At 40.1% G+C, this 24,089-nt stretch overlaps 1 protein-coding gene, 1 long non-coding RNA gene and 1 pseudogene across 8 annotated transcripts in view; 2 read left to right on the top strand and 1 right to left on the bottom strand.

Moving 5' to 3' along the window:
- Positions 1-4,025: 4,025 nt before the first annotated feature.
- LOC140712588 (uncharacterized) lies at positions 4,026-7,686 on the bottom strand. The gene is made up of 2 exons (XR_012094262.1): positions 7,483-7,686; positions 4,026-6,554 (listed from the first exon to the last, which is right to left on the bottom strand). It is a non-coding gene; the product is annotated as an uncharacterized lncRNA (long non-coding RNA).
- Positions 7,687-7,726: 40 nt separating this feature from the next.
- ANKRD42 (ankyrin repeat domain 42) overlaps positions 7,727-24,089 on the top strand; it is a 203,194-nt gene continuing 186,831 nt past the window's right edge. For 3 of the 7 annotated variants that reach the window (XM_073019874.1, XM_008020331.3, XM_008020334.3), the window contains exons 1-5: positions 7,733-8,744; positions 12,420-12,586; positions 18,184-18,291; positions 22,431-22,550; positions 23,438-23,573. In XM_073019874.1, the coding sequence (XP_072875975.1) occupies positions 8,687-8,744; positions 12,420-12,586; positions 18,184-18,291; positions 22,431-22,550; positions 23,438-23,573 (589 nt within the window). In that variant the 5' untranslated portion in view covers positions 7,733-8,686. Of the gene's footprint in view, positions 8,745-12,419; positions 12,587-18,183; positions 18,292-22,430; positions 22,551-23,437; positions 23,574-24,089 lie in introns of all 7 variants that reach the window. The other 4 variants (XM_073019884.1, XM_073019883.1, XM_073019880.1 and 1 more) reach the window with 4 other exon arrangements.
- On the top strand, positions 19,096-22,424 carry LOC119626603 (cyclin-dependent kinases regulatory subunit 1 pseudogene; annotated as a pseudogene).

A 24,089-nucleotide genomic window follows, 5' to 3' on the forward strand; every position in this document is an offset into this window, starting at 1 on the left:
GGCTGATCAGTGCAGTGGCACAATCTCGGCTCACGGCAACCTCCCCCCCCCCCAGGTTCAAGTGATTCTCCTGTCTCAGCCTTCCAAGTAGCTGGGATCACAGGCGCCCACCACCACGCCTGGCTGTTCTGCATTTTGAGTAGAGGCGGGGTTTCACCATGTTGGCCACGCTGGTGTTGAACTCCTGACCTTAAGTGATCTGCCCGCCTTGGCCTCCCAGAGTGCTGGGATTACAGGTGTGAGCGGGAAGAAAATTTCAATGGACAAGGTAGTCAACAAAATAAAGTCAAGAAAATATGTAAGACTGGGAAATACTCTAACTGTTGACCCAAGAACAGCTGAGTATGGGTGCCAACACCTGGTGCAATGGGTAGTGTGGATGAGAGGTAACAAAATATTAAAAGCTATTTTTTTTAAATGAAGTTTAACTCCAGAGATTAAATTGTAGTAAGACAAATAGGAAAGGCATTAGCATGTTAAGAGGAGCTCAGTGGAGAAATGGGTTGAAGATGGAGATGACCAATATACCAGTCTCAAGGTTGTAACGAGATAGCATCAACAATAGCACAGGAGGGGCTGGGCAGTGGCTCATGCCTGTAATTCCAGCACTTTGGGAGGATGAAGTGGGTAGATTGCTTGAGTATAGTTCAAGACCAGCCTGGGCAACATGGTGAAACTCCGTCTCTACCAAATACATGAAAAACCAAAGGAACGTTGCAAAAAAAAAATGAAAGCACAGGAAGGATTAGCTTTGGAATGGAGGTGGGCCAGTGTTCTCCAAGATGGCCACTAGTATTTACAGTTGGGATTGAGTTCAACTCTTATTTTCTCTTTGAGGTAGGAGGCCAGAGGTAAGGCAGTGATCCAGTTCTGCCCCATATTTGGCTGTGCATTAAAATTACTTACAGTGAATTTAAAACAAATTTTAATACAAAATTTAGAGATGGGGCCTTACCATGTTGCCCAGGCTAGCCCCAAACTCCTGGGATCAAGCCAGTCTCCCACCTCAGCCTCCCAAGTAACTAGATTACATGTGCACACCACTACACCTGGCTTAGAATTAGTGAATATTAAGAGATTCCTAATCTTTGGAGAGTCTCATTGAGTTGATTCTCATCCGGGGCACTTCTAGTATTTAAGAAGCTCCATAGTTTTTTCTAATAAACAGCCAGATCTGGTAAATAATTCAGAAATCAGCATCAGATCAACAGCATCCCCAAAGATAAAATAGAGTCAATACATAACACTGTTAGCTAGAATTAGTAATCTCACACCGTAAAGTGCAGTAAAGAAAACTAAAGGAAGCCTCAGAGATGATGGAACATTTTCTTTTAAATTGAGTTGAAGTTTTAGAGAACAAATAAAAGGAATAGCACACGTTTCCTAAAATCTAAAGATTTCATTAAGTATATATACTCCTGGTTTTACTGTAATTTTCCCACTGAAAATTTCCAACTTCGATGCTTTGGAAAATAGAAAGCAATCTCATTGTAATTCAGCTAAAAATAAGCTTTGGGAAGAAAAATAATTATATATAAAAAATTAAAACATTCTCATGTAACAGCTTAGTATATACATATTTTTTATACGACTGACCTTACAATTCAGTACTAAGTTAAGTACCCTAATCGAGGTTTAAACAAAATATTCAGGAAACTCTAAGGAAGCATCTACCATGCTGCAGGTGGAAAAATGTAGCTGACTCTGGTAAACTGGAGGTAGAAATGGAAAATAAAGACTATTATCAAGAAAGATCTGAACTCTTAGAATTGGTAAGTTTTTTCCTTATTCTAAATGGGGTCAGCTCCCAGAGATAATGGGCATTATGTTGAGCAGGTGGGGAAGAGTAGCTAAGTAAGAGCCAAAAGGTACCCATCAAGTATCCCAGTGAGGATTTGGGAGTGAGCACCAAAGGGAGAACAAGAATGACTGGGAAACAAGAGAAAATGGCATATAGGCAGAAAGGAGTACAGACTGTCACCAATATCCACTTCATTTTTTTTTTTGCCTGGGGTTGGCCCTGCTCCCTTCTCTGAAACAAGATGTAAAAAGCTGATTTATGATCTCCTGCTTTATCACCCCACTTTGGAAATACTGAGGTAGAAGTGGAGGACTAGTCATATTTACTAACTGGAATCATACCTTCCTACTCGCTAAAGGTTCCAATTCTTGAGAATACTGAGATGACCACTCCAGGATGTATTTGGAACCCTGTTTCACGTAAGAAACCTCTTCCATAGTCAGGCACTTACCTTGAAATCCTGTGCAGTCTGGATATTGCATCTTAGCTTTTTAATTAAAATTACTTATTATCAATGACTTCTTGCTAAAACCAGTGTGCTTTTCTTAGCTTCTTATCTCTTCTGGACTACACTCACTTTATTGTTTTTGAGACAGTCTCGCTGTGTTGTCCAGGCTGGAGTGCAGTGGCGTGGTCTCAGCTGACTGCAACCTCTGATCCCCAAATTCAAGAGATTCTCGTGCCTCGGCCTCCTGAGTAGCTGGGATTACAGACACCCGCCACCAAACCCAGGTCATTTTTGTATTTTTAGGAGAGGTGGGGTTTCCCCATTAGCCAGGCTGGTCTCAAACTCCTGACCTCAAGTAATCCAGCCTCCCAAAGTGTTGGGATTACAGGCGTGAGTCACTGTGCCCAGCCCACATTCACTTTAGAACTATCTTTTTTTGCTTCATGTGATGGCACATGTTTTTCTCTTCTTCTGTATTTTTACTTAGGATTAACATTTTAAAAATCAAATAATGCAAGTATAAAATATAGTCTCCTTCTATACCCTCTTTCTTGGTCTATAAAGTGACTACTGGGTTAACAATTCAGTATAGACCCTTTCCAAATTAAAAAAAAAATTAAAAATTTAATGAGATCACATATGTATTGTTTTGTACCATTTTTCATTGCCTATACCTTACAACTCTTTCCATGTAGATTAAGGTACACAGATCTGCATTTCTACCACTGTGTAGTATTTTGTATGATGACTGCAGCATAATTTAGCTATTCTTTTACTGATAGATATTAAAATTTATAATTATTCACAATTACAAAGTTTTATGGTGACTATCATACTACACACATCTGAGCAAGTTATTTTGAAGATCTCACAACCAGTTGGTTCATGGGCAATGTGAATTTGAAATTTTACCATGGTTAGAGCTGTTAGGGTTATGCTAGCTTCAGAGTTGGGAAGCACTCCATCTTTCTCTATGCTTTGTTCCTGGTGACACTTACTGGGGACTGATTATGACATTAATAATTACCAACTTATTAAAGTTTTTTTGACTCTTGAGCCAATATTTTGAAACTCGTATTTTCCAAGAAAATTAGCCAAGTGAATTTTCTTTTGTTTGAGATGGAGCCTTGCTCTGTCACCCAGACTGGAGTGTGGTGGCATGATCTCTGCTCACTGCAACCTCTGTCTCCTGGGTTCAAGTGATTCTCCTGCCTCAGCCTCCTGAGTAGCTGGGATTACAGGTGCCTGCCCCCATGCCCGGCTATTTTTATATTTTTAGTAGAGATGGGTTTTCACCATGTTGGCCAGGCAGGTCTCCAACTCCTGACCTGAAGTGATCCACCCACCTCAGCCTCCCAAAATGCTGGGATTATAGGCGTGAGCCACCACACCCAGCCGAATTTTCAAGATTAGTAAAGGCTGAACATTCTTCATCTGAAAATCCAAACTCCTAAATGCTCCAAAGTGTGAAACTTTTTGAGCACTGCCATGATGCAACAAGTAGAAAATTCCACACATAAATACTTAACGTAAACTTTGTTTTATGTACCAGATTATTTAAAATGCTGTATAAAATTACCTTCAGGCTTTGTGTATAAGGTGTACATAAAACAAATCAATTTCATGTTTTGTCTTGGGTCCCATACCTGAGACATCTCATTATGTATATGCAAACATTCCAAAATCCAAAATCTGAAACACTCTGGTCCTAAGCATTTTGGATAAGTGGTGCTCAATGTGTATGTTACACAAAATAATTTGCTTCTGATTTTCAAAGTCTCCTTCATATCTGTACTATGTCCTTTGCCCTTACTTTTTTTTTTGAGACGGATTCTTGCTCTGTTGCCAAGCTGGAGTGCAGTGGCACGATCTCAGCTTACTGGAACCTCCGCCTCCTGGGTTGAAGCGATTCTCCTGCCTCAGCCTCCAGAGTAACTGGGACTACAGGTGCCTGCCACCACCGCAGCTAATTTTTGTATTTTTAGTAGAGATGGGGTTTCACCATGTTGGCCAGGATGGTCTTGATCTCTTGACCTCATGATCTGTCTGCCTTGGTCTCCCAAAGTGCTGGGATTACAGGCGTGAGACACCATGCCCAGCCTGTTTCTTTTTTTTCTGAGACAGTGTCTAGCTCTGCTGACCAGGCTGGAGTGCAGTGGTGCAATCAGGGCTCACTGCAGCCTCAACCTCCTGGGCTCAAGTCATCCTGCCTCCATGGGCTGCTTTATTTCCAATATCATTTTCTTTCCTTTTCTTCCTCAGATTTGTTGAGTGTCTATTTATTGTTCTTTTCAAACACCAGTTAATTACTATCATCAATTTTATTTTCTATTTCATTAACTTCTGCTTTTATTATTTTTGAGACGGAGTCTTGCTCTGTCACAGAGACTGGAGTGCAATGGCACAATCTTGGCTCACTGCAACCTCTGCCTCTTGGGTTCAAGTAATTCTCCTGCCTTAGCCTCCCAAGTAACCAGAATTACAGGTGCACGCCACCACACCCGGCTAATTTTTTTATTTCTAGTAGAAACGGAGTTTCACCATGTTGGTGAGGCTGGTCTCGAACTCCTAACCTCAAGTGATTCACCTGCCTCAGCCTCCCAAAGTGCCGGGCATGAGCCATTGCACCTGGACTCTGCTTTTATTTTTAATTCCTTCTACTTTTATTTTGGGAGATTTTACTTTTTCTGCTTCTCTGTTACCTGTTTCTGTTTCCTCTTCTAATCCTTCCTGTTACGTGTGTATCCTTTAAGGATTTGTGATATGCTGTCTCATTTCCTCAGTAAATTTATCTACTACATATTGTATAGTGAAAAAAATAAAACCTTTACCATTACTATGTAAGTGGCTATAAACACTATTAATTTGGAGTCTTAGTGGGTTCCAATTCCTCAACTCCTACTTGTGTGATCTTGGTCAAATCTGAGCTGTTTCTTCGTCTGTAAAAATAAAAATAACAATACAGATTAGGTTGGGTATTATTTGCAAATCATTTATCACAGAAACTGGCCCACGAGTAACTCGATAAATGCCTAGTATACAAAAGGCCTCAGCTGACCCATTTCTTGTTTTGTTTTTTCCTTTGAGGCAGAGTTTTGCTCTTGTCACCCAGGCTGGAGGGCAACTGCGCGATCTCAGCTCACTGCAACCTCCCCCTCTCAGGTTCAAGCGATTCTCCTGCTTCAGCCTCCCTAGCAGCTGGGATTACAGGCTCCTTCTACCACGACTGGCTAATTTTTGTATTTTTAGTAGTTTCACCATGTTGGCTAGGCTGGTCTCAAATCCCTGACTTCAGGTGATCCGCCCGCCTTGGCTTCCCAAAGTGCTAGAATTACAGGCCACAGTGCCCGACCCAGTTGCCCCATTTCTAAAAGTGAGGGGATTAGGACAACTAATCCCAAATTCACTTCCAACAGTGAAAAACTTTATCTTTAGCCTATTAGTTCACCTGCCTGACAGTCAACTGATCAACCCACCCACTCACCCACACAACAGTGACTAAGCCCTTCTCTTAAATGAAATATTCTAGATGTCAGAAATGCCAAGATTTTAAGATACAATCCCTACCTTCCAGAAGCTCGGGGTCCTTGAGGGTTGAGGAAAAATTGTTAAACAGATAATTATAGTACAACGGGATAAGTGATCTAATAAAAGGTTGTGGGAATTCAGAGACTTTGAGGAGCTCCTGCAGCAAAATCCAAGACCTATATTGGAATCCTAAGTCAGGTATTTAATACTTACTACTGAAGGGGGAATTAATGAATTTTATAAGTATGTTAGTCAAGAAGTTTATTCTTTTCCTTAGAGGTAGAATGTAATATAGCCCGCTGGTCTGGAGGCCTGGGTTAGGAAAGAATATTAACTGCTTATTTCTCCTCTATGCACGGAGAGGCTTATCTGTGTTCCATGGTTTCACATTCCTTGAGGCACGGCGAGGTCTTGCTTCCCTCCCCAGCGTGGCTGTAAAATCACAAGGTTGATAAGCAATTGCTACAAAAGCATGTATTCCCAAGGATATAAGACATGTGCTGTAACAAATGTGAAAGAGTAATTATCTGCCTTTGTTCTTGCTTCTGCAAGCAGGCTTACTGCAGCACAAAACTCCTGCCACAAACTGCTTAAAAGGTAACTGATCCCTTTGTTCCGGACTCAGTCTCTCTGGACCCTAGTCCGACTGAGCCAGTGATCACCTTAATAATAAAGAGCTCTCCTGAACTCTGTTCGGCCTCTCCCGTCTCTCATTTGTCCCGCAACACTAGCAGTGTATCCTCAGGCAATTAACTTTTTTGTTCCTTGTTTCTCTCTCTGTAAAAAGGAAGAGGAATATTTATTTTGGCAGGTTATAACAAGAATTGAGTCAAACTCATTTATGTTGGTATAAAAAAATGAACAAGAAAACTAATATAAAGCACTTAGATCAGTACCAGGTAGATCATAGGAACTCAATAAATGGCAATTAGTAATATTACAAAAGGTGATGGAAGTCAAAGACAATTTACTGTACCTCAAGAGAGTAGAGGTAGGATCAGGAGAATTCCCCAAATGTGTTCACAGACAAAAACTGGGGGAAAGGCAGGGTAGTTTCCCGGTAAGACGAACAGCACATGACAAGGCACAGAGATATTAAAAAGTATGGTATGTTTCTAGGACCAGTTCGTTATTCCAGAAGGGAGAAGGCAATAAGGGTGGAAAAACTGGGCCGAGAGGGGAATCTGGGTTGGTGATGCCCCTGGTGGGCAGAGAATTCTTACTAATTTCTGTATTTTCTGCTGCTGGTACAAAAGTGACCCATATGTTTCCAACAAATGATGAAACAATTCATTCCTGTTGTTAAGCAATAGGGTTGTAGAGAAATATTTGAGCAGTAAACATGCTACAGTGAAAGGAACCTCGGATTTGGAGCCAGGAGACCTGAAGCAGTCTTTTGACTAATGACCTGTGTTTTTACACTGGTTTACAACTTACCTGCTGCCTGGCCTTACCAAAGTACCGACATATTGAGTCTCTTGACCTATAAAATAGGGGTAACATCTAACAAGCGATTAAGAGGTGGCGCTAGTAAAGTACTCAATAAAAAGAGCGGCTGCAGCTGCTAAATTCTTCTTTAGGTCTTTTTCCATACTTGCGAAATGACAGGGTAACAAATTTCCTTCCAACCACCACTGAGAAAGTATACTAGGTTTGCTCAAGGACAAAAAGGCCCCGCCCGGTCCGCGCCACACAGGTCACCTACGCAGAATGCAGTCCTGGGAGGTTCCACTTGTGTCGCTCAGCGATGGAGGGCGCGATCGATGACAGGCCACTCCAGAGACGGACCTAGATAGGCTCGTGTGAGGCCGAGCCGAATTTTACCGAAAACCAGTTCACACCACCACCCGATTTGTCCAGACGAAAAGCCAAGAAACAGCTGAGGGAAAGGAAACCGGAAATGGCGTGAGCCGTGAGGAACGGGAAATGACCTCAGCACGTCGGAAGTGTACTCGTTTCCAAGGCGACGGCCTTGCTGCCTCTCCAGCCAAGTGACTGGAGTCGGGAGGCTGGAAAGCAACTTCGAGAAAGTACCAGCCGAAGGCGGCCGCCGCCACAGCGACTCGCAGGGAGTAGCAGACGAAGACGGCGGCCGCCGCACTAGCCACCACGTGTGGAGGATAAACGGCCTACACGGCCATTCCAGCGCCGAGTCAAGGGAAAGAGTTAGCGACGACGGGGAAAGAAAACGTGAAGAGGGTGACCGCCGCTCCAGGGTCGCTGCGGGAAGCCTAAGTGGAGACGCCGGCGTGTCCCGCAGTGACTTGAGAAGGGTCAGTGAAAACCTCGGCCACTGCCGCAGCGTCTCTGGGGAGAGAGTTAGTGGGGATAGTGGCCGCAGTCACAGAAGCTCTTGGGAGAGAGTTAGGGGAGACCGCAGCTTCTGCAGCAGCGACGTGAATTTTAGTGAAGTTGGAGGCCACCAAACTGCCGACTCCAGGGGAACTACCAGAGAAGACCGAGGCGTCCGCCTAAGTGGTACTTGGGAGGGAGTCAGTGACGTCCGGGACCCGCGAACTAGTGACTTCGGGTATAGAGTCAGTGACGATCGCAGTCGCCGCCTCAGTGGCTCCTGGGAGGGAGGGAGTGTCGATGGCGGCCACAGCCTCGGTAGTTCTTGGGAGGGAGTAAGTGAAGACCGCGGCTACGCAGCCAGCGACTCCTCCGGTGTGAGCGGCAGTGAAGACGCCAGCTGCCGCCTCAGTGGCGTTTGGGAGAGAGAAAGTGAAGACGAAGGTTTCTGCTGCAGCTTCTGGGAGAGAGCAAGAGAGGACCTTGGGCCCCGTCCTAGTGACGACAGAGAAGAGGGCCGCTGCCCCTGCAGTGGCTTGTGGGTGAGAGCAAGTGAAGACCGCGGCAGCATCAGGGGCCTGGACTCAACTACTCCCCAGAGTCGGAGGTGTTGCACCATGCCCGGGGTGGCTAATTCAGGCCCCTCCACGTCCTCTAGGGAGACTGCAAACCCCTGTGAGTCAGACTATGTCGTTGGCCCTCATCTCTGCCACATTCCTTTTCTTACTTAAGCTTGCAACAGTCTTAGCCCTTTCTGGCATTTCCTTTTCTCAGGTGTCGCTCCCCGTTTCCCTTTCTAATTTGTTTTTGGAGATACCAAAGCTGTCAACTTTCCCCTGTTCTGTATTATTTCAGCTTTCTTTCCTTTTTTCCATCCACACCAGTCCTCCGAGTCTTCTTGCCCAGCTTAACATCAACTCTCGTTCAGTCTTATGGACTCTTTTAAGTTCTTCCTTGGCTTCCCTGAAGCATTTGACCCTGTGGAGACGACAAATTAGTACTTACTTAGTTTTCTTCTTTCACTCCATTGAGTGACCCTTTCCTTTGCCGTTTTCTTTTCTTCTGCCCTCTTAAATGCAGCTTTCCCCCCTTGATGATGCCATCATTGGTTCTCTTCTTCTTGTCATTTACCGTGACTTCAGTCCTACTGATGGCCCTCAAATCTGTTACTCATTCAACCATCCAGTAAATATTTACTGCGTGCCTACTTTGTGCTCTGTGTTAAGGAACTATCAGTAAAGAAGACAAGGCACATTCTTTACCTTCTAGTGAGGAAGATAAATACTGAGCAAATAATGACAAGTGAGGTGAGTGTTATAAAGGATGGTAGAATGCCACTGATTCCAGTAGGGGGTGAGTATGGGTGTCAGAAAAAACATTCTAATGCAGAGACACACATAACACTGAGAGCCTGAATTCTGTATCTCTCCTCGGAGCTGCAGATGTATACATATGTCTCCCTTCTGGAAATCTTCCTTGGGTACCTCAAGAACAGCATGTCCAAATTGTAATTTTGTATCTATATATCCTCTCTGTCCTTCAGTGTTTGCTGTCTCAACTAATGGCATCACAGCACTCAGATGACAAAGCCAGACATCTTGGAGTTATCTCACTGCTTTTATTTCACCCACTGAATCCATTCTAGTTTAGTTCATTCTAATTTTATTAATATTTGTTGAATCTGTCTGCTTTTCTTTTCCCACTGTTCAGGATCTCATTTTTTCTGGTCTAGACTATTGTAAACTGTATTCTTACATGATCTACCTACTCTTTTTTTTTTTTTTTTTTTTTTTTTTTTTTTTGAGGCAGAGTCTCACTCTGTCTCCCAGGCTGGAGTGCCGTGGTGCGATCTCAGCTCACTGCAAGCTCCGCCTCCCAAGTTCACGCCATTCTCCTGCCTCAGCCTCCCAAGTAGCTGGGACAACAGGCGCCCGCCACCATGCCCGGCTAATTTTTTGTATTTTTAGTAGAGACGGGTTTCACTGTGTTGGCCAGGATGGTCTCATCTCTTGACCTCATGGGATTACAGGCGTGAGCCACCGTGCTGGGCCAATCAACCTACTTTCTAGTTTTGCCTTTTTGCTCCCCATTCAATAAATTCTCTTCCCTGAATTTAGCCTTGTAAACTCAGCCTTACAACTCTCAATCATTATAATTCTTCTGTTTAAAATTCCTCAGTGTTCTCCACTGTCTGCTCAAGTCTAAGTTTTTAAAAATAAGTTTCACCGTTGTCTGTATCTTGTCTGGTTCTAGGCAATATTTCCCCTTAATACTTTAGTAATAGGATTTGTGTGTGTGTGTGTGTGTGTGTGTGTGTGTGTGATTTCTTGACAGTTCATGCTGTTTAGAAGGCCTTTCACTGCTCCTACTTTCCTTGGCAAACTCCTGTTAATCTTTGAAGATTCTATCTTAGATGTTACTTTCCCCGGGAATCCTTCTCTGTTCCTCTTCCCTCCTACCCTAGCTGAGTTTGAAGTCATCTGTGCTTCCACAAGTTCCTATGAGTATTTCCATCATTGCTTTTACCACATTATTTTGTATTTTGTGTTTGTATTTTTTCTACTAATCTGTGAGTTCCTTGAGGGTGTCTTCATCTTTTTATTCTTATGGTAGATACCAAACTTATGTTGAGTAGATGGATGGGTGGATGAGTGAATAAATTGGGATGGAATGTGGTGAGAACAAAGGCCATAAAATTAGATGGAGCCAAATTATGGGAGGCCATAGAGGTCATACTGAGAGTCTGGGTTTTGTTTTGTAGACTAGCAGTGGCCAACCAGTAGCAGTTTAGAGTAGGGGCATGAAGTGATCAGGATAGTTGGTCTGTATAAGATGGATTAGAGGAGTGTCTGTGTAAAATAAGTAGAGTGGATAGAACATCATTTGTAGGTCTAGCTGTGCTAGTTTAAAGGAGAAGAATGAAGTTCTGGCCTAGGGATTAACATCATTGAATGTTTATTAAAGGGGTGTGTGTGTGTATATGTCTGTGTGCACACCTTACATAAGCTCTTGTTCCCATTTGCCATATATCTTAATTGTTCCTCAAGGTCTTGCTCGAATTGTTTCCTCCTGTATGACTTGTTTTGTTTCTCCTTAATTTTACCTGTACTCTCTGAGGACATTGCTGTCAGGTTTTTGTTTTCTTTATGTATTTATCCAAATAGATTTTAATGTGTTGGTGGAAAAAAAAGTATTAAATCTACGTCCATTTTCTATCATGTGCTTGACTCACGGTAGATGTTCAGAAAGGCTTTTGGAGTACATTTATAGCATTTTGCTAAGAGCAAAGATATAATTAGAGTATATAAAAAGATGTAATAAAAGTAAGATATAATTCCAGTGTAAAATATGATTTTTGCCCTTAAGAAATTAATATTTTGATTGTGGAGAGAGGACAGGTACATAGATAAATAGTAGTACAAGGGTGCACAGATCATTTGCCAGAAGTGTTGGTTTTCAAATCAACCTCAGGTCAGGAATCATGCCTGTTTTATTTAGAGAATGCTGCAGTTGAACTGCTTACTCCTTCATCCTTCTCTAATAGCTGTCTGTTCATGCTTAGATACCTTTATTGCCTCTGGTTCACAATGCTTATTAATTAAATTATAAAATATGAAGCACTAACAGTATATGAATTAAAAATTGTAGCCTGCCATTCCTTTCATAGTGTAAGACATAAATTAGAAATGTAAGAAAGATGTTGATAAAATATATCTGCATGTATGAGAGGAGGCTCTGGTGAAGTCTTTTTCACTAGGGAGGCCTTTGTTATGGAGAACACATTAGGCATATTTCAAAATGGTTACTTTCTCCTTCTCACTGCCAAATACGTGAGTTCCTGGCTTTTCACCATGGTAACCTGGTGAGGTTTGTGAAGGTAAAATCTATGAAAGTGTAGTGGCTCCCTAAGTAAGAGTGTGACCCCTAGAAGTTTCTCATTCTTTGACCAGTATGTACTCAATCTCTGGCAAGTCATCAAAATACCATGTAAGTGCTTCTATCACTTTATGACTCCAGTGCTTCTGCTCCAGGACTATATTTTTCTGTATTTGTCTCTCCAGATTTGGGGTAGCAGTTTGCCCTGAGACCTCAGTTCTCTGATGGGTCCAAGAAAAGTTGTTCATTTTCTGTTTATTCACTTTTCCCTATAAGGATGGGAATGTCAACTTCCATGCTTTTTACATGTCAGTGTTGGAACCAGAAGTCTGTTTAAGATATTAATGACAAACGTCTTTGTAGTAAATTATTTGGAAAACCAAAGTAATTTTGTGCTTTCTGTTAGATCACTGTTTTAGTCTTTTTTTTTCTTTCACAGTTTTGTAGTACATTGTAAATAATTTGATTTTTCAGTAGGTTCCAGGAAGAAGGTGCATTTTGGCAGCATACATGACGCAGTACGAGCTGGAGATGTAAAGCAGCTTTCAGAAATAGTGGAACGTGGAGCCAGCATTAATGAAGTTGATGTTCTCCATAAGTTTACCCCTTTACATTGGGCAGCACATTCTGGAAGTTTGGAGGTAAGGAACTATACATACCACTAAACCGAGGTTAAGTTTATAGCAATAACAGTTTTGTAAATTTAGCAAACAGGGTTGAGACCTTCTGGTAGGTACTGCATATATTTTCTTTTCAGTCATAGTCATTTAATATTTGGGTATTCCACTTTGCTAGGACTTTATAACAAATTATCCCAAAATTTAGCGTAATAAAATAATGATTTAGTTATACTCGTGAACAAATGTAAGAATTTGTATGATATCTGGGGCTTCAGCTGGAATATTAAAAAGCTGGGGCTAGATTCTTCTGAAGGCCTGTTCACTCAAGATGTCTCTGGTGGTTGATGCTGGTTATGGATTAGGCACCTTAAACTTCATCCCTGTGGGCCTGTTTGTGACGACTCTACATGTGAACTGGTTTGTACTTCCTTACAATATGGTGACTGGGTTCCAGAGGCAAGCATAGAGGATAACTTGGAGTGGATGATATAATGAATACATATTCTAACATTTTTGCTTTAGTAGCGTCAGATTTTAGAAAAGAAATAGAATGTTGCAGGTACATTTGAAGTCCCTAAGTACCCCTCTCAGGTGCCATTCCTCTGCTTCCAACTCCAGAGATAACTATTACCCTGATTTTGGTGTTTATTATTCCCATCTATGTTTTATGCTGTTATTACATATGATTATATCATTGTTTTGAATGACATTATACATTATATAAATGATACCACATTATGTGTATTATTCTTTAGCTTGCTTTTTTTGTTCAACAATATGTTTTTGAGTTTTAGCCATGTGGTTACATATATGTACTCTAGTTCATTTCCTTCAGCCATGTTGTTTTTCTATTCTTAGACTGGTATCAGAATTTATCTGTTTTTGGATTGTTGGGTATTTATTTGGTTTCAATTTTTAGCTAGTACAAACTGCTTAGTGAGTATTTTAATGCAAATCTGAACATTGGGCTCCATCCTCGTAACCATGCCCTTAGATTTAATTAATTTTATTATTTTTTTATGTGTGCATGTGTCTTTATAGCAGCATGATTTATAATCCTTCGGGTGTATACCCAGTAATGGGATGGCTGCGTCAAATGGTATTTCTAGTTCTAGATCCTTGAGGAATTGCCACACTGTCTTCCACAATGGTTGAACTAATTTACACTCCCACCAACAGTGTAAAAGCATTCCTATTTCTCCACATCCTCTCCATTATCTGTTGTTCCCTGACTTTTTAATGATTGTCATTCTAACTGGTATGAGCTGGTATCTCATTGTAGTTTTGATTTGCATTTCTGTAATGACCAGTGATGAGCTTTTTTTCATATGTTTGTTGGCTGCATAAATGTCTTCTTTTGAGAAGTGTCTGTTCATATCCTTTGCCCACTTTTTGATGGGGTTGTTTGTTTTTTTCTTGTAAATTTAAGTTCCTTGTGGATTCTGGATATTAGCCCTTTGTCAGATGGATGGATTGCACAAATTTTCTCCCATTCTGTAGGTTGCCTGTTCACTCTGATGATAGTTTCTTTTGCTGTGCAGAAGCTCTTTAGTTTAATTAAATCCTATTTGTCAATGTTGGCTTTTGTTGCAATTACTTTTGGTGTTTTAGTCATGATGTCTTTGCCCATGGCTATGTCCTGAATGGTATTGCCTAGTTTTTCTTCTAAGGCTTTTATGGTTTTAGGTGTTACTTTTAAGTCTTTAATCCATCTTGAGTTAATTTTTGTATAAGGCTTAAGAAAGGGATCCAGTTTCAGTTTTCTGCATATGGCTAGCCAGTTTTCCCAGCACCATTTATTAAATAGGAAATCCTTCCCCTGTTGCTTGTTTTTTTCCTGTTTGTCGAAGATCAGGTGGTTGTAGATGTGTGGTGTTATTTCTGAGCACTCTGTTCTGTTCCATTGGTCTATTTATCTGTTTTGGTACCAGTACCATGCTGTTTTGGTTACTGTAGCCTTGTAGTATAGTTTGAAGTCAGGTAGCATCATACCTCCAGCTTTGTTCTTTTTGCTTAGGATTGCCTTAGCTCTACGGGCTCTTTTTTGGTTCCATATGAAATTTAAAGTACTTTCTAATTCTGTGAAGAAAGTTAATGGTAGCTTGATGGGAATAGCATTGAATCTGTAAATTACTTTGGGCAGTATGCACATGCTGTTTTATCTGCCTGTCTCATCTCTTCCCACTGGTTACCTGGTTGAAATCCAGGTCAGTCAGTATCCACTTGGTAAAGCTTTCTGTTTTTGCCCTCAATATCTCCCAACTGGTTACTGACTCCTTACTGCTACCTCTAAATCTTATAAATTTTAAAAAGTGTATCACTTTAAATTTTATTCTCTGTTAGATTTTGAGCTCTTTGAAGATACCATTTGAGTCTTATTCATCTTTTTTCCACAATACCTAGTGTAGTGTCTAGCATATTATAGGAGTCACATCATAGGTTCACAATAAATGTTTCTCATATTGCTGAATTTGTTGAATTAAATTTATTTGTTCATATTTTTAGTGTCTAGCACAGTGCCCAGCAGATGTTCAATAAATGTTGGTTGGATTTTTTTTTTTTTTTCCAGATAGGGTCTCGCTCTGTTTCCCAGGCTGGAGTGCAGTGGTATGATCTCAGCTCAGTGCAACTTCTGCCTCCCAGGTTCAAGCAACCTCAGCCTAACATGTAGCTGGGAGTACAGGTGCTCCACCTCAGCCTAACATGTAGCTGGGAGTACAGGTGCATGTGCCACCATGCCTGTCTAATTTTTTGTAGTTTTGGTAGAGATAGGGTTTCACCACGTTGGCCAGGCTGGTCTCTAACTCCTGACCTCAAGTGATCCACCCACCTTGGCATCCCAAAATGCTGGGATTACAGGTGTGAGCCACCATGCCCCAGCCTGTTTGTTGGATTTTACCAAACATAAACAGAAAGCAAAGATTTTAGTGCTTTCCTCTATTCCCACTTAAAGGTCATCTCCTAAATTTTTTTTTTTTTTTTTTGAGAGGGAGTCTTGCTCTGTTGCTGTCTTTGCTCACTGCAACCTCTGCCTCCTGGGTTCAGATGATTCTTCTGCCTCAGCTTCCCGAATAGCTGGGACTGCAGGCACGTGCCACCACACCCGGCTAATTTTTGTATTTGTAGTAGAGACGGAGTTTCACTATGTTGGCCAGACTCATCTCAAACTCCTGACCTTGTGATCCACCTGCCTCGGCCTCCCAGAGTGCTAGGATGATAGGCGTGAGCCACCGCTCCTGGCCCTAAATCTTTACTTGAGCACTACATTAACACATTTACAGCTTTTTATCCTTTCTGAATTTTCTTAAGATTTTTGGTATTTATATATTGGTTGCGAGAAATAATCACTAAATTAACAATTGGTGAAAACTATGCTTTATTGGACAGTTTTTTTCAGATGAAATCTGCTCTTGAGCCCATAGTAAACTTTTCATTTCAGATATACTGTTCAACTCCAGAATTTCCATCTGGTTCGGTTCTCTTCTCTGTTCTCTCTTTTCTCTTTTTGAGACAGAATCTGGTTCTATTGCCCAGGCTGGAGTACAGTGGCATGATCTCAGCTCACTGAAACCTCTGCCTCCTGGGTTCAAGTGATTCTCCTGCCTCAGCCTTCTGAGTAGCTGGTACTACAGGTGCCTGCCACCATGCCTGTCTAATTTTTGTATTTTTAGTAGAGACATGGTTTCACCATGTTGGCCAGGGTGGTCTTGAACTCCTGACCTTAAATGATCCACCTGCCACAGCCTCTCAAAATGCTGAGATTACAGACGTGAACCACTGCGCCCGGCCGGTCAATTGATTTTTAACAAAGATGCAAATGTAATTCAGTGGAGAGCAGATATATTTTCATTAAATGATGTTGGCACAATTACACATATTCATATGTAAGAAAATGAACCTTTTATCCTAAGTGAATTAACACAAAAAAGGAAAATCAAGAACCACATATTTTCACTTATATGTGGGACCTAAATATTTGGTACACATGGACAAAGAGATGGGAACAATAGACATTGGGGATTCCAAAAGTAGATAGGAAAGGAGGCAAGGGTTGAAAAACTACCTGTTTGGTAACCTAGTCACTCACTATTTGGGAGATGGGTTCAATAGAAGCCCAAACCTCAGCATCATGCAATATATCCTTGAAATGAACGAACTTGGCACATGTACCCTCTGAATCTAAAATTAAAAAAATAAAATGAAACTTGAGCCATACTTGGTACCGTATGCAAAAATTTACTCAAAACAGATTGTAGATAAATGTAAAACTTATAAAACTTATAGAGAAAATAGAAAAGAAAACCTTTGCAAATCATGTATATAAGAACTTGTAACCAGATTATATAAGGAACTCTCAGAACTCATCATAAGAGAAATTTTAATGGGCAAAAGACTTCAATTGACACTTTCTCAAAGAGTACATATGGATGGCAATTAAACATACGAAAAGATGTTCAGCATCATTAGCCATTAGGCAAATGCAAATTAAAACCACAATGAGACGCCAGTGCCTCCCTGTAAGAATAGCAGAAAAAACAAAACCTGAAAAAAATGACAATATAAAGTGTTTACAAGGATATCAAGAAACTGGAACTCCCATACATTGCTAGTGGGAATGTAAAGAGGTACAGCCATGTTAGAAAACAGTTTGGTGTTTTTACAATAAAGTTAAATATATACTTCTTTTATGTCCTAGCAATCTCGCTTCTACATAATCACCCAAGACAAATGTAAAACCAGTACATGAATGTTGACAGTGGCTTTATTCTCTAGTACCTGAACAATGCACATAATAGTCTTTCCATAAATATTGTTGAATAAATGAATGACTTACTATGATAATTATTGAGATTGAGGTTTTTTTATATTTTATTGTCATTAGTCTCTGTGATAGGCAAATGATATTTACTTGATAAGCCTTTTTATCAAATAATATGATTATGACTTCTGTGACAATGTATCCCAATGATATGATCAATTCTTTTAAAAAGAAAGGTGGTAGAATATACAAACTTGATTATACAAAGACAGTAACACTGTATGTGGTACAGATCTTTAAGTACTGTATTATATTGAGATTTAGATTAATTTTTAAAAATCTTAAAAGATACATTAGACTTCTCTTTTTTTTAAAATTATTTGTTTTTTAGAATCACTAGAATAACAATGTGTGCTCTGATGCAAAAACTCTAGACCCATTTAAAGATCTATGTTCGAGATTGAAAACTGGCAGCCTTTAAGTGAATTTCATTCTTAGATCTGTTTTCTTTGGCCTGCACAGTATTGGTCAAACAGAATATTTACAAACATTGGATAAGCATTTCACTCATAGCAACCACTGACTGTAATTGGTAGTGTCTACACCTTACAGATAAGAAATATGGTCTCCAGTTTGCCACGGTTCCCACTAGTCTCTATTGTTTACCCAACAGTGAGGCCAAATGTTGGTTGCCGTGTCACTGTGCTTGTGCTTTTGTTTTTCTTGTACATGGATCTCTCATTCACTTGTGATACTTCTTGCGCTACAGTCTGTTATTTTATGATAACAGACCAAATTTAAAAGATAAAAATGTTAAAAACATCCACCTTATCACTTGTTAACATGGTTATTTTCTTAGTGTCTTCATTGGCTGCTCTGGCATGGAGCTGATATCACACACGTAACAACGAGAGGTTGGGCAGCATCTCACATAGCTGCAATCAGGGGTCAGGATGCTTGTGTACAGGTAATAATACCTTATTACTTTTTTTCAGTAAGCTCAATTACTTTAACATAGTTCTATTGGGCTATTGCTATTATGCTAATTATTTGACTCAATAGATTTAGTTTTATGTTCTAAACAATAACTTACTGGATTCCACAACTCAGATATTCTGATACCAGCTATCCACTTAAATAAATGGTATGCAACCAGAAATCCTTTTATCTCTGATGTAGTTGGCTATGTGGGTTGTTTTGTGAGATCTCACAGTCATGACCAGATTATCTCCTTTATAGCTTGCTGCTGTGGTCTGAATGTTTGTGTCCTCCAAAATAAATATGTTGAAATCTTAACCCCAAGGTGATGGTGTTAAGAGGTGAGGCCTTTTGGGAGGTTATTAGGTCATGAGGGGTTTGCCCTTATAAATGGGATTAATGTCCTTATGCAAGAGACCTCAGAGAGCTAGCTCACTAGCCTCTTCTACTATATGAAGATGCTGTGAGAAGGCACTATCCATGCAGAATGAGCCCTCACCAGACAGAATCTGCCAGCACCTTAATCTTGGACTTTCCAGCATCCAGAACTATGAGAAATAAATTTTTGTTGTTTATATGCTTCCTGGTTTATGATATTTTGTTATAGTAGTCTAAACAGACTAAGACATTTGGCCATGCCTAAAATTTCATATTTAATGTATTGTCTGACCAGGGGGACACCTTAATATATGGTGGGATCTAGTATATTAGAGTAATTGTATTTATTCAGTGTTTTGAAATAGACTGGAATTTGGAGGAATACAGAGTCATATAAGCAAACAGTTGGTATTAGTCCATTCTCACACTGCTATGAAGAAATACCCGAGACTGGGTAATTTATAAAGAAAAAAAGTTTAGTTAACTCACAGTTCCACATGGCTGGGAATGCCTCAGAAAACTTACAATCATGGTGGAAGGGGAAGCAAACACGTCCTTCTTCACAGGATGGCAGGAAGAGAGAACTGCTGAGCAAAGGGGGAAAAGCTTCTTATAAGACCATCAGATCTCGTGAGAACTCAATCACTATCATGAGAACAGCATGGGGGTAACCACCCCCTGATTCAGTTACCTCCCACCGTGTCCCTCCCATGACATGTGGAGGTTATGGGAACTACAATTCAAATGAGATTTGAGGGGGGACACAGCCAATCCACATCACAGTTCCTGCCAGGAGGAAGCATGAGATTGTTTGAAGGGTCAGGAGCTCTACTCAGTGAGTTGCAAAACGATACAAAGCAAAATCTATGATTAAAGTTCTAATGAAAAATACAGATGAGAAGAATTGTATAATTTAGGAGGAGGTAGAGGAATCATAAATGGAGGAAATAAAACATCAGTTAAGCCCAAAAGAGTGGGTTGATTTTAAAGATTAAGTAATGAGGAAGTATTATAGAGGCAGGCAATATGTTAGGAGCAAATAAAAATAATAATTGTCATTCATTGAAGATTTATTGTGTGTCAGTCAGTCTCTCATGTATCATTTCATCCAACACAAACAGTTCTATGAGTTCGCTTTTATATAGGTTACAAAACAGATTCAGAGTGTTAAGTACCTTGCCTAAGCAAGTGACAGAGCTAGGATCTGAACCTAGACTTGTCCCATTAATCTCTATGCTATACTTCTGTAAGAAGCTCCTGAATTGGAAAATTGGGCTATGTTCAGAGGATATACCATTATGTTAGTTTGACTGAGTATAGATTATTTATGGTGTGGACTGTTAAGAACCATGCTTGGGTAGACCAGTTTTGTAAAGTGCCTCAGAAAGAGAATGAAGATTTTGGATTCATTTTATAGAAAGATAGTTTTTTTCCCCCTCCTCAACCCTGTGATTACCTGGAAAGAAAAGAGAGGTTTTGTTTATGTTTTTGTTTTTTGAGACAGGGTCTTGCTCTGTCGCTCTGGCTGGAGCGCAGTGCCCTGGTCATGACTCACTGCAGCATCAACCTGCCGGGTCCAAGCGATCCTCCCACCTCAGCCTCCCAAGTAGCTGAGACCACCAACATGCTTCACCACACCTGGCTAATTTTTTTTGTAGAGATGTCTGTCAGGGGTTTCTCCCTATGTTGCCTAGGCTGGTCTTGAACTCAAGGGCTCAAGTGATCCTCCTGCCTTGGCCTCCCAAAATGCTGGGATTACAGGCATGAGCCACTGCATCTGGCTGCGAAAAGAGAGTTTTTATATACATTATATGTGTGTGTGCATGTGTGTGTGTGAATATGTCTGTATATATATTTATACATACACATAAACATCCACATGGACATTAACAGGGGAATGAGATAATGAAAACAGTATTTCAGGGAATTATTCTAGCAAAATGTGTCCAGGATTACTAGGATGAAGGAAGAGTTTAAAGACAAGAAGGTCAGTTAGAGATTTTTTGCTATAATCACTAACCAGAGAGGGTAAAAATAGGTGGTGGTAGAGGGAAAGAAAGAAAATGAGCCAAGGTATCTTACAAAGCAAACATTGACAGAGTATAGTGAAAATTCAAATTTTGAGTCAGAATAACAGATAATTATGATGGAATGAATAGGGAAATCTGAAAAGCAAGGAACACTGGGAAGACAGATGTTGATTTCAATTTGGCATACATTGAGTTTAATGTGTCTGTAGGTCATCCAGGTAGAAGAGGGTCCAGGCGGTTGAAAAGGGGGCTGGAGATAAAGATTACAGGAATGGTGAAGTATAGAAGAGTCTCCAACTCCTGGGCTCAAGTGATCCTTCCACCTCAGCCTCCCAGAGTGTCAGGATTACAGGCATGAGCAACCGCTCCTGGCTGGGACTAATAATTCTTCTAAGCCAATTACTCTGTATATGGTATAACCCATATATAGAAACTGGGCCAATTGCAAATTCAGATGGGACCTCTTTAGATGTACTTAGAAACTTGATTTGGAGCTTAGAACTCGTCACTTTAATAATTAATTCTTTGATTGAGTCCAAAACCTTGTTAACAAAGGATTCTGCTTTTGAATTAGTGAAGGTTTAAATTTCAGTTTTATTAGGTTAGAATTAAAGAATTTAACTTAGTGGCTATCTGTGCTCATGAAAGATGTGTCTTATAAATTATATATACATGCTCAAATCAAAATGTAAAACCAATATTATAAATGTCTTCTAGGCAATGTTAAAACATTTTCTTGAGGCCAAAGTGGGTGGGAGCACGTGCTGCTGGGAGTTGCTTGGCGGCACGGGGCTGAAGGCTAGCAAACCAAGTGATCATGTTGCACAAACAAATTTACTATTCGGACAAATATGACGATGAGGAGTTTGAGTATCAACATGTCATGCTGCCCACGGACATAGCCAAGCTGGTCCGTAAAACCCATTTGATGTCTGAATCTGAATGGAGGAATCTTGGCATTCAGCAGAGTCAGGGATGGGTCCATTATATGATCCATGAACCAGAACGTCACATCTTGCTGTCTTGGCACCCACTACCCAAGAAGCCAAAGAAAGGAAGCTGGCAAGCTGCTTTTCAGCCTCAAGCTTTACACAGCTCTCCTTACTTCCTAACATCTTTCTGATAACATTATTATGTTGCCTTCTTGTTTCTCACTTTGATATTTAAAATATGTTCCATACACTGTTTGAATGTGCTAGTAACTGCTTTGCTTCTTGAGTAGAGCCACCACCACCATAGCCCAGCCAGATGAGTGCTCTGTGGACCCACAGCCTCAGCTGAGTGTGATCCCAGAAGCCACGATGTGCTCTGTATCCAGAACACAGTTGGCAGATGGAGGAAGCATCTGAGTTTGAGACCATGGGTGTTACAGGGATCATGTAAACTTGCTGTTTTTGTTTTATCCGGCCAGGTGTTTTATCCTGCCTGGCGACTTGTGGATTTATGTTTCAGTGTACTGGAAACTTTCCATTTTATTCAAGAAATCTGTTCATGTTAAAAGCCTTGATTAGAGAGGAAGTTTCTATAATCTTAAGAAACAAAACAAAACATTTTCTTAGTATTAGCTAAGAATTTCTTACGATTTGCTTGTAGCACACATGTAAGAACATACATAATAATTTAGCTATAGATTAATAAATTGCCTTTGTATAATCTGCATCTGCATTTATGGTTTAACATCTATACTCATGTAAAGTCGTTCCTATTTCTCTATTTTTAGGCTCTTATAATGAATGGAGCAAATCTGACAGCCCAGGATGACCGGGGATGCACTCCTTTACATCTTGCTGCAACTCACGGACATTCTTTTACTTTACAAATAATGCTTCGAAGTGGAGTGGTGAGTGACTCCTATTAATATGTGCTAATGTATGATAATGTAGATGGAATAGCATTTGGTAGTCTAGTTGTCTCTTCCTGACTTTTTAGATCTCTTATATGACTTTGGGAAGCTAATTTAATTTTTCTCTCTACCTTTTCTATCTTTAAACATAGAAGCAATAATTCAGACAAATCTTCTCTTCTCCCCCAAAAAACAATTTAGTATTACAAAGTACTTGAGAGGTTTTGGGTTCTTCATGCCAGTTCAGAGTTTAACTGGTTAGATTACGAAGCTTCAAACAAATCTTAACCAGGTGATTGTAAATCTTTATGAATTTTTGTATGTCTACCTCTGTGTTTGTTTTGAAACTCTTATTTCATATACTGATTTAGAAAGTGATTTATTTCTTCAGAAATTTTGTTTATTGCAATATTTAATTTTATCTGTAGTAGTTGTAATGAATAACATAGAAGAAGAGAACTACATATATTGAAGACATTGTGGTGAGAGTTGGTGTTTCTATAGTTTGAGAAAGAGTGAAAACTTATTAAATATTTTTTATTAATTCTGTTTATATTCTCAATGATAGTATTTGATCATTCAATCTATCCCTTTCATTTTATTGGTCAGGAATCTAACTGGTAAGATGACTAGTTAAGTTCCTTTTTAAAAACTATTTTATGTGACTCGTTCTTTTGAAAAGCCTGTTTTATAAAATTTTACTAGTATTTTATTAGCTCATATATTCAAATTAGTGGTTGCAGTGCATTTTTCTATTATGTTAAGTGTTTGCCTTCTTGTATTAAGAGCAGCCTCCAATTCTTATTTATAGAATTAAGCTGCTAGGTTTAGTGTTTTCCCTACAAAATAGGGAGAAACTAAGTCCTTGTGAATGTTACCTCTAGGATCCCAGTGTGGCCGATAAGAGAGAATGGAGACCTGTACATTATGCAGCTTTTCATGGACGGCTTGGCTGCTTGCAACTTCTTGTTAAATGGGGTTGTAGCATAGAAGATGTGGACTACAATGGAAACCTTCCAGGTATTTTAAATAAAGCAAATGTTTTAGTTTTTCATTGATACAAACTTTTAAATGTTTGATCTTGTTTAAGAAATTTAAACTGTTGGCTGAGCATGGTGGCTTACACCTATAATCTCAGCACTCTGAGAGGCTGAGGCAGGAGGATCACTTGAGGCCAGGAGTTTGGGACCAGCCTGGGCAACATTGTGAGACCCTCTCTCTACAAAAAAAGTGAAAGAAAGAAAAAAGCTGGGTGTTGTGATGTGTGCCTATAGTCTAACTTCTTGGGAGGCTGAGGATTTGGGAGCCCAGGGATTGGAGGCTACAGTGAGCTGTGATTGTATCATTGCACTTCAGTACAACAAAGTGAGACCCCATCTCTTAAAAAATAAAGACATTGAAACCAATTATTCTGTTAGTCCCTCACAAAATGAAGTAGTATATATGTTGACATGAACACTTATTATCTTACATCACACCCATCTTATGTACCTTACGTTTGATCGATTTTTTTCTGGAACCATATCAGCAAAAGAT

This window comes from Chlorocebus sabaeus, chromosome 1 (assembly GCF_047675955.1).
Source record: "Chlorocebus sabaeus isolate Y175 chromosome 1, mChlSab1.0.hap1, whole genome shotgun sequence".
NCBI lineage: Eukaryota > Metazoa > Chordata > Mammalia > Primates > Cercopithecidae > Chlorocebus > Chlorocebus sabaeus.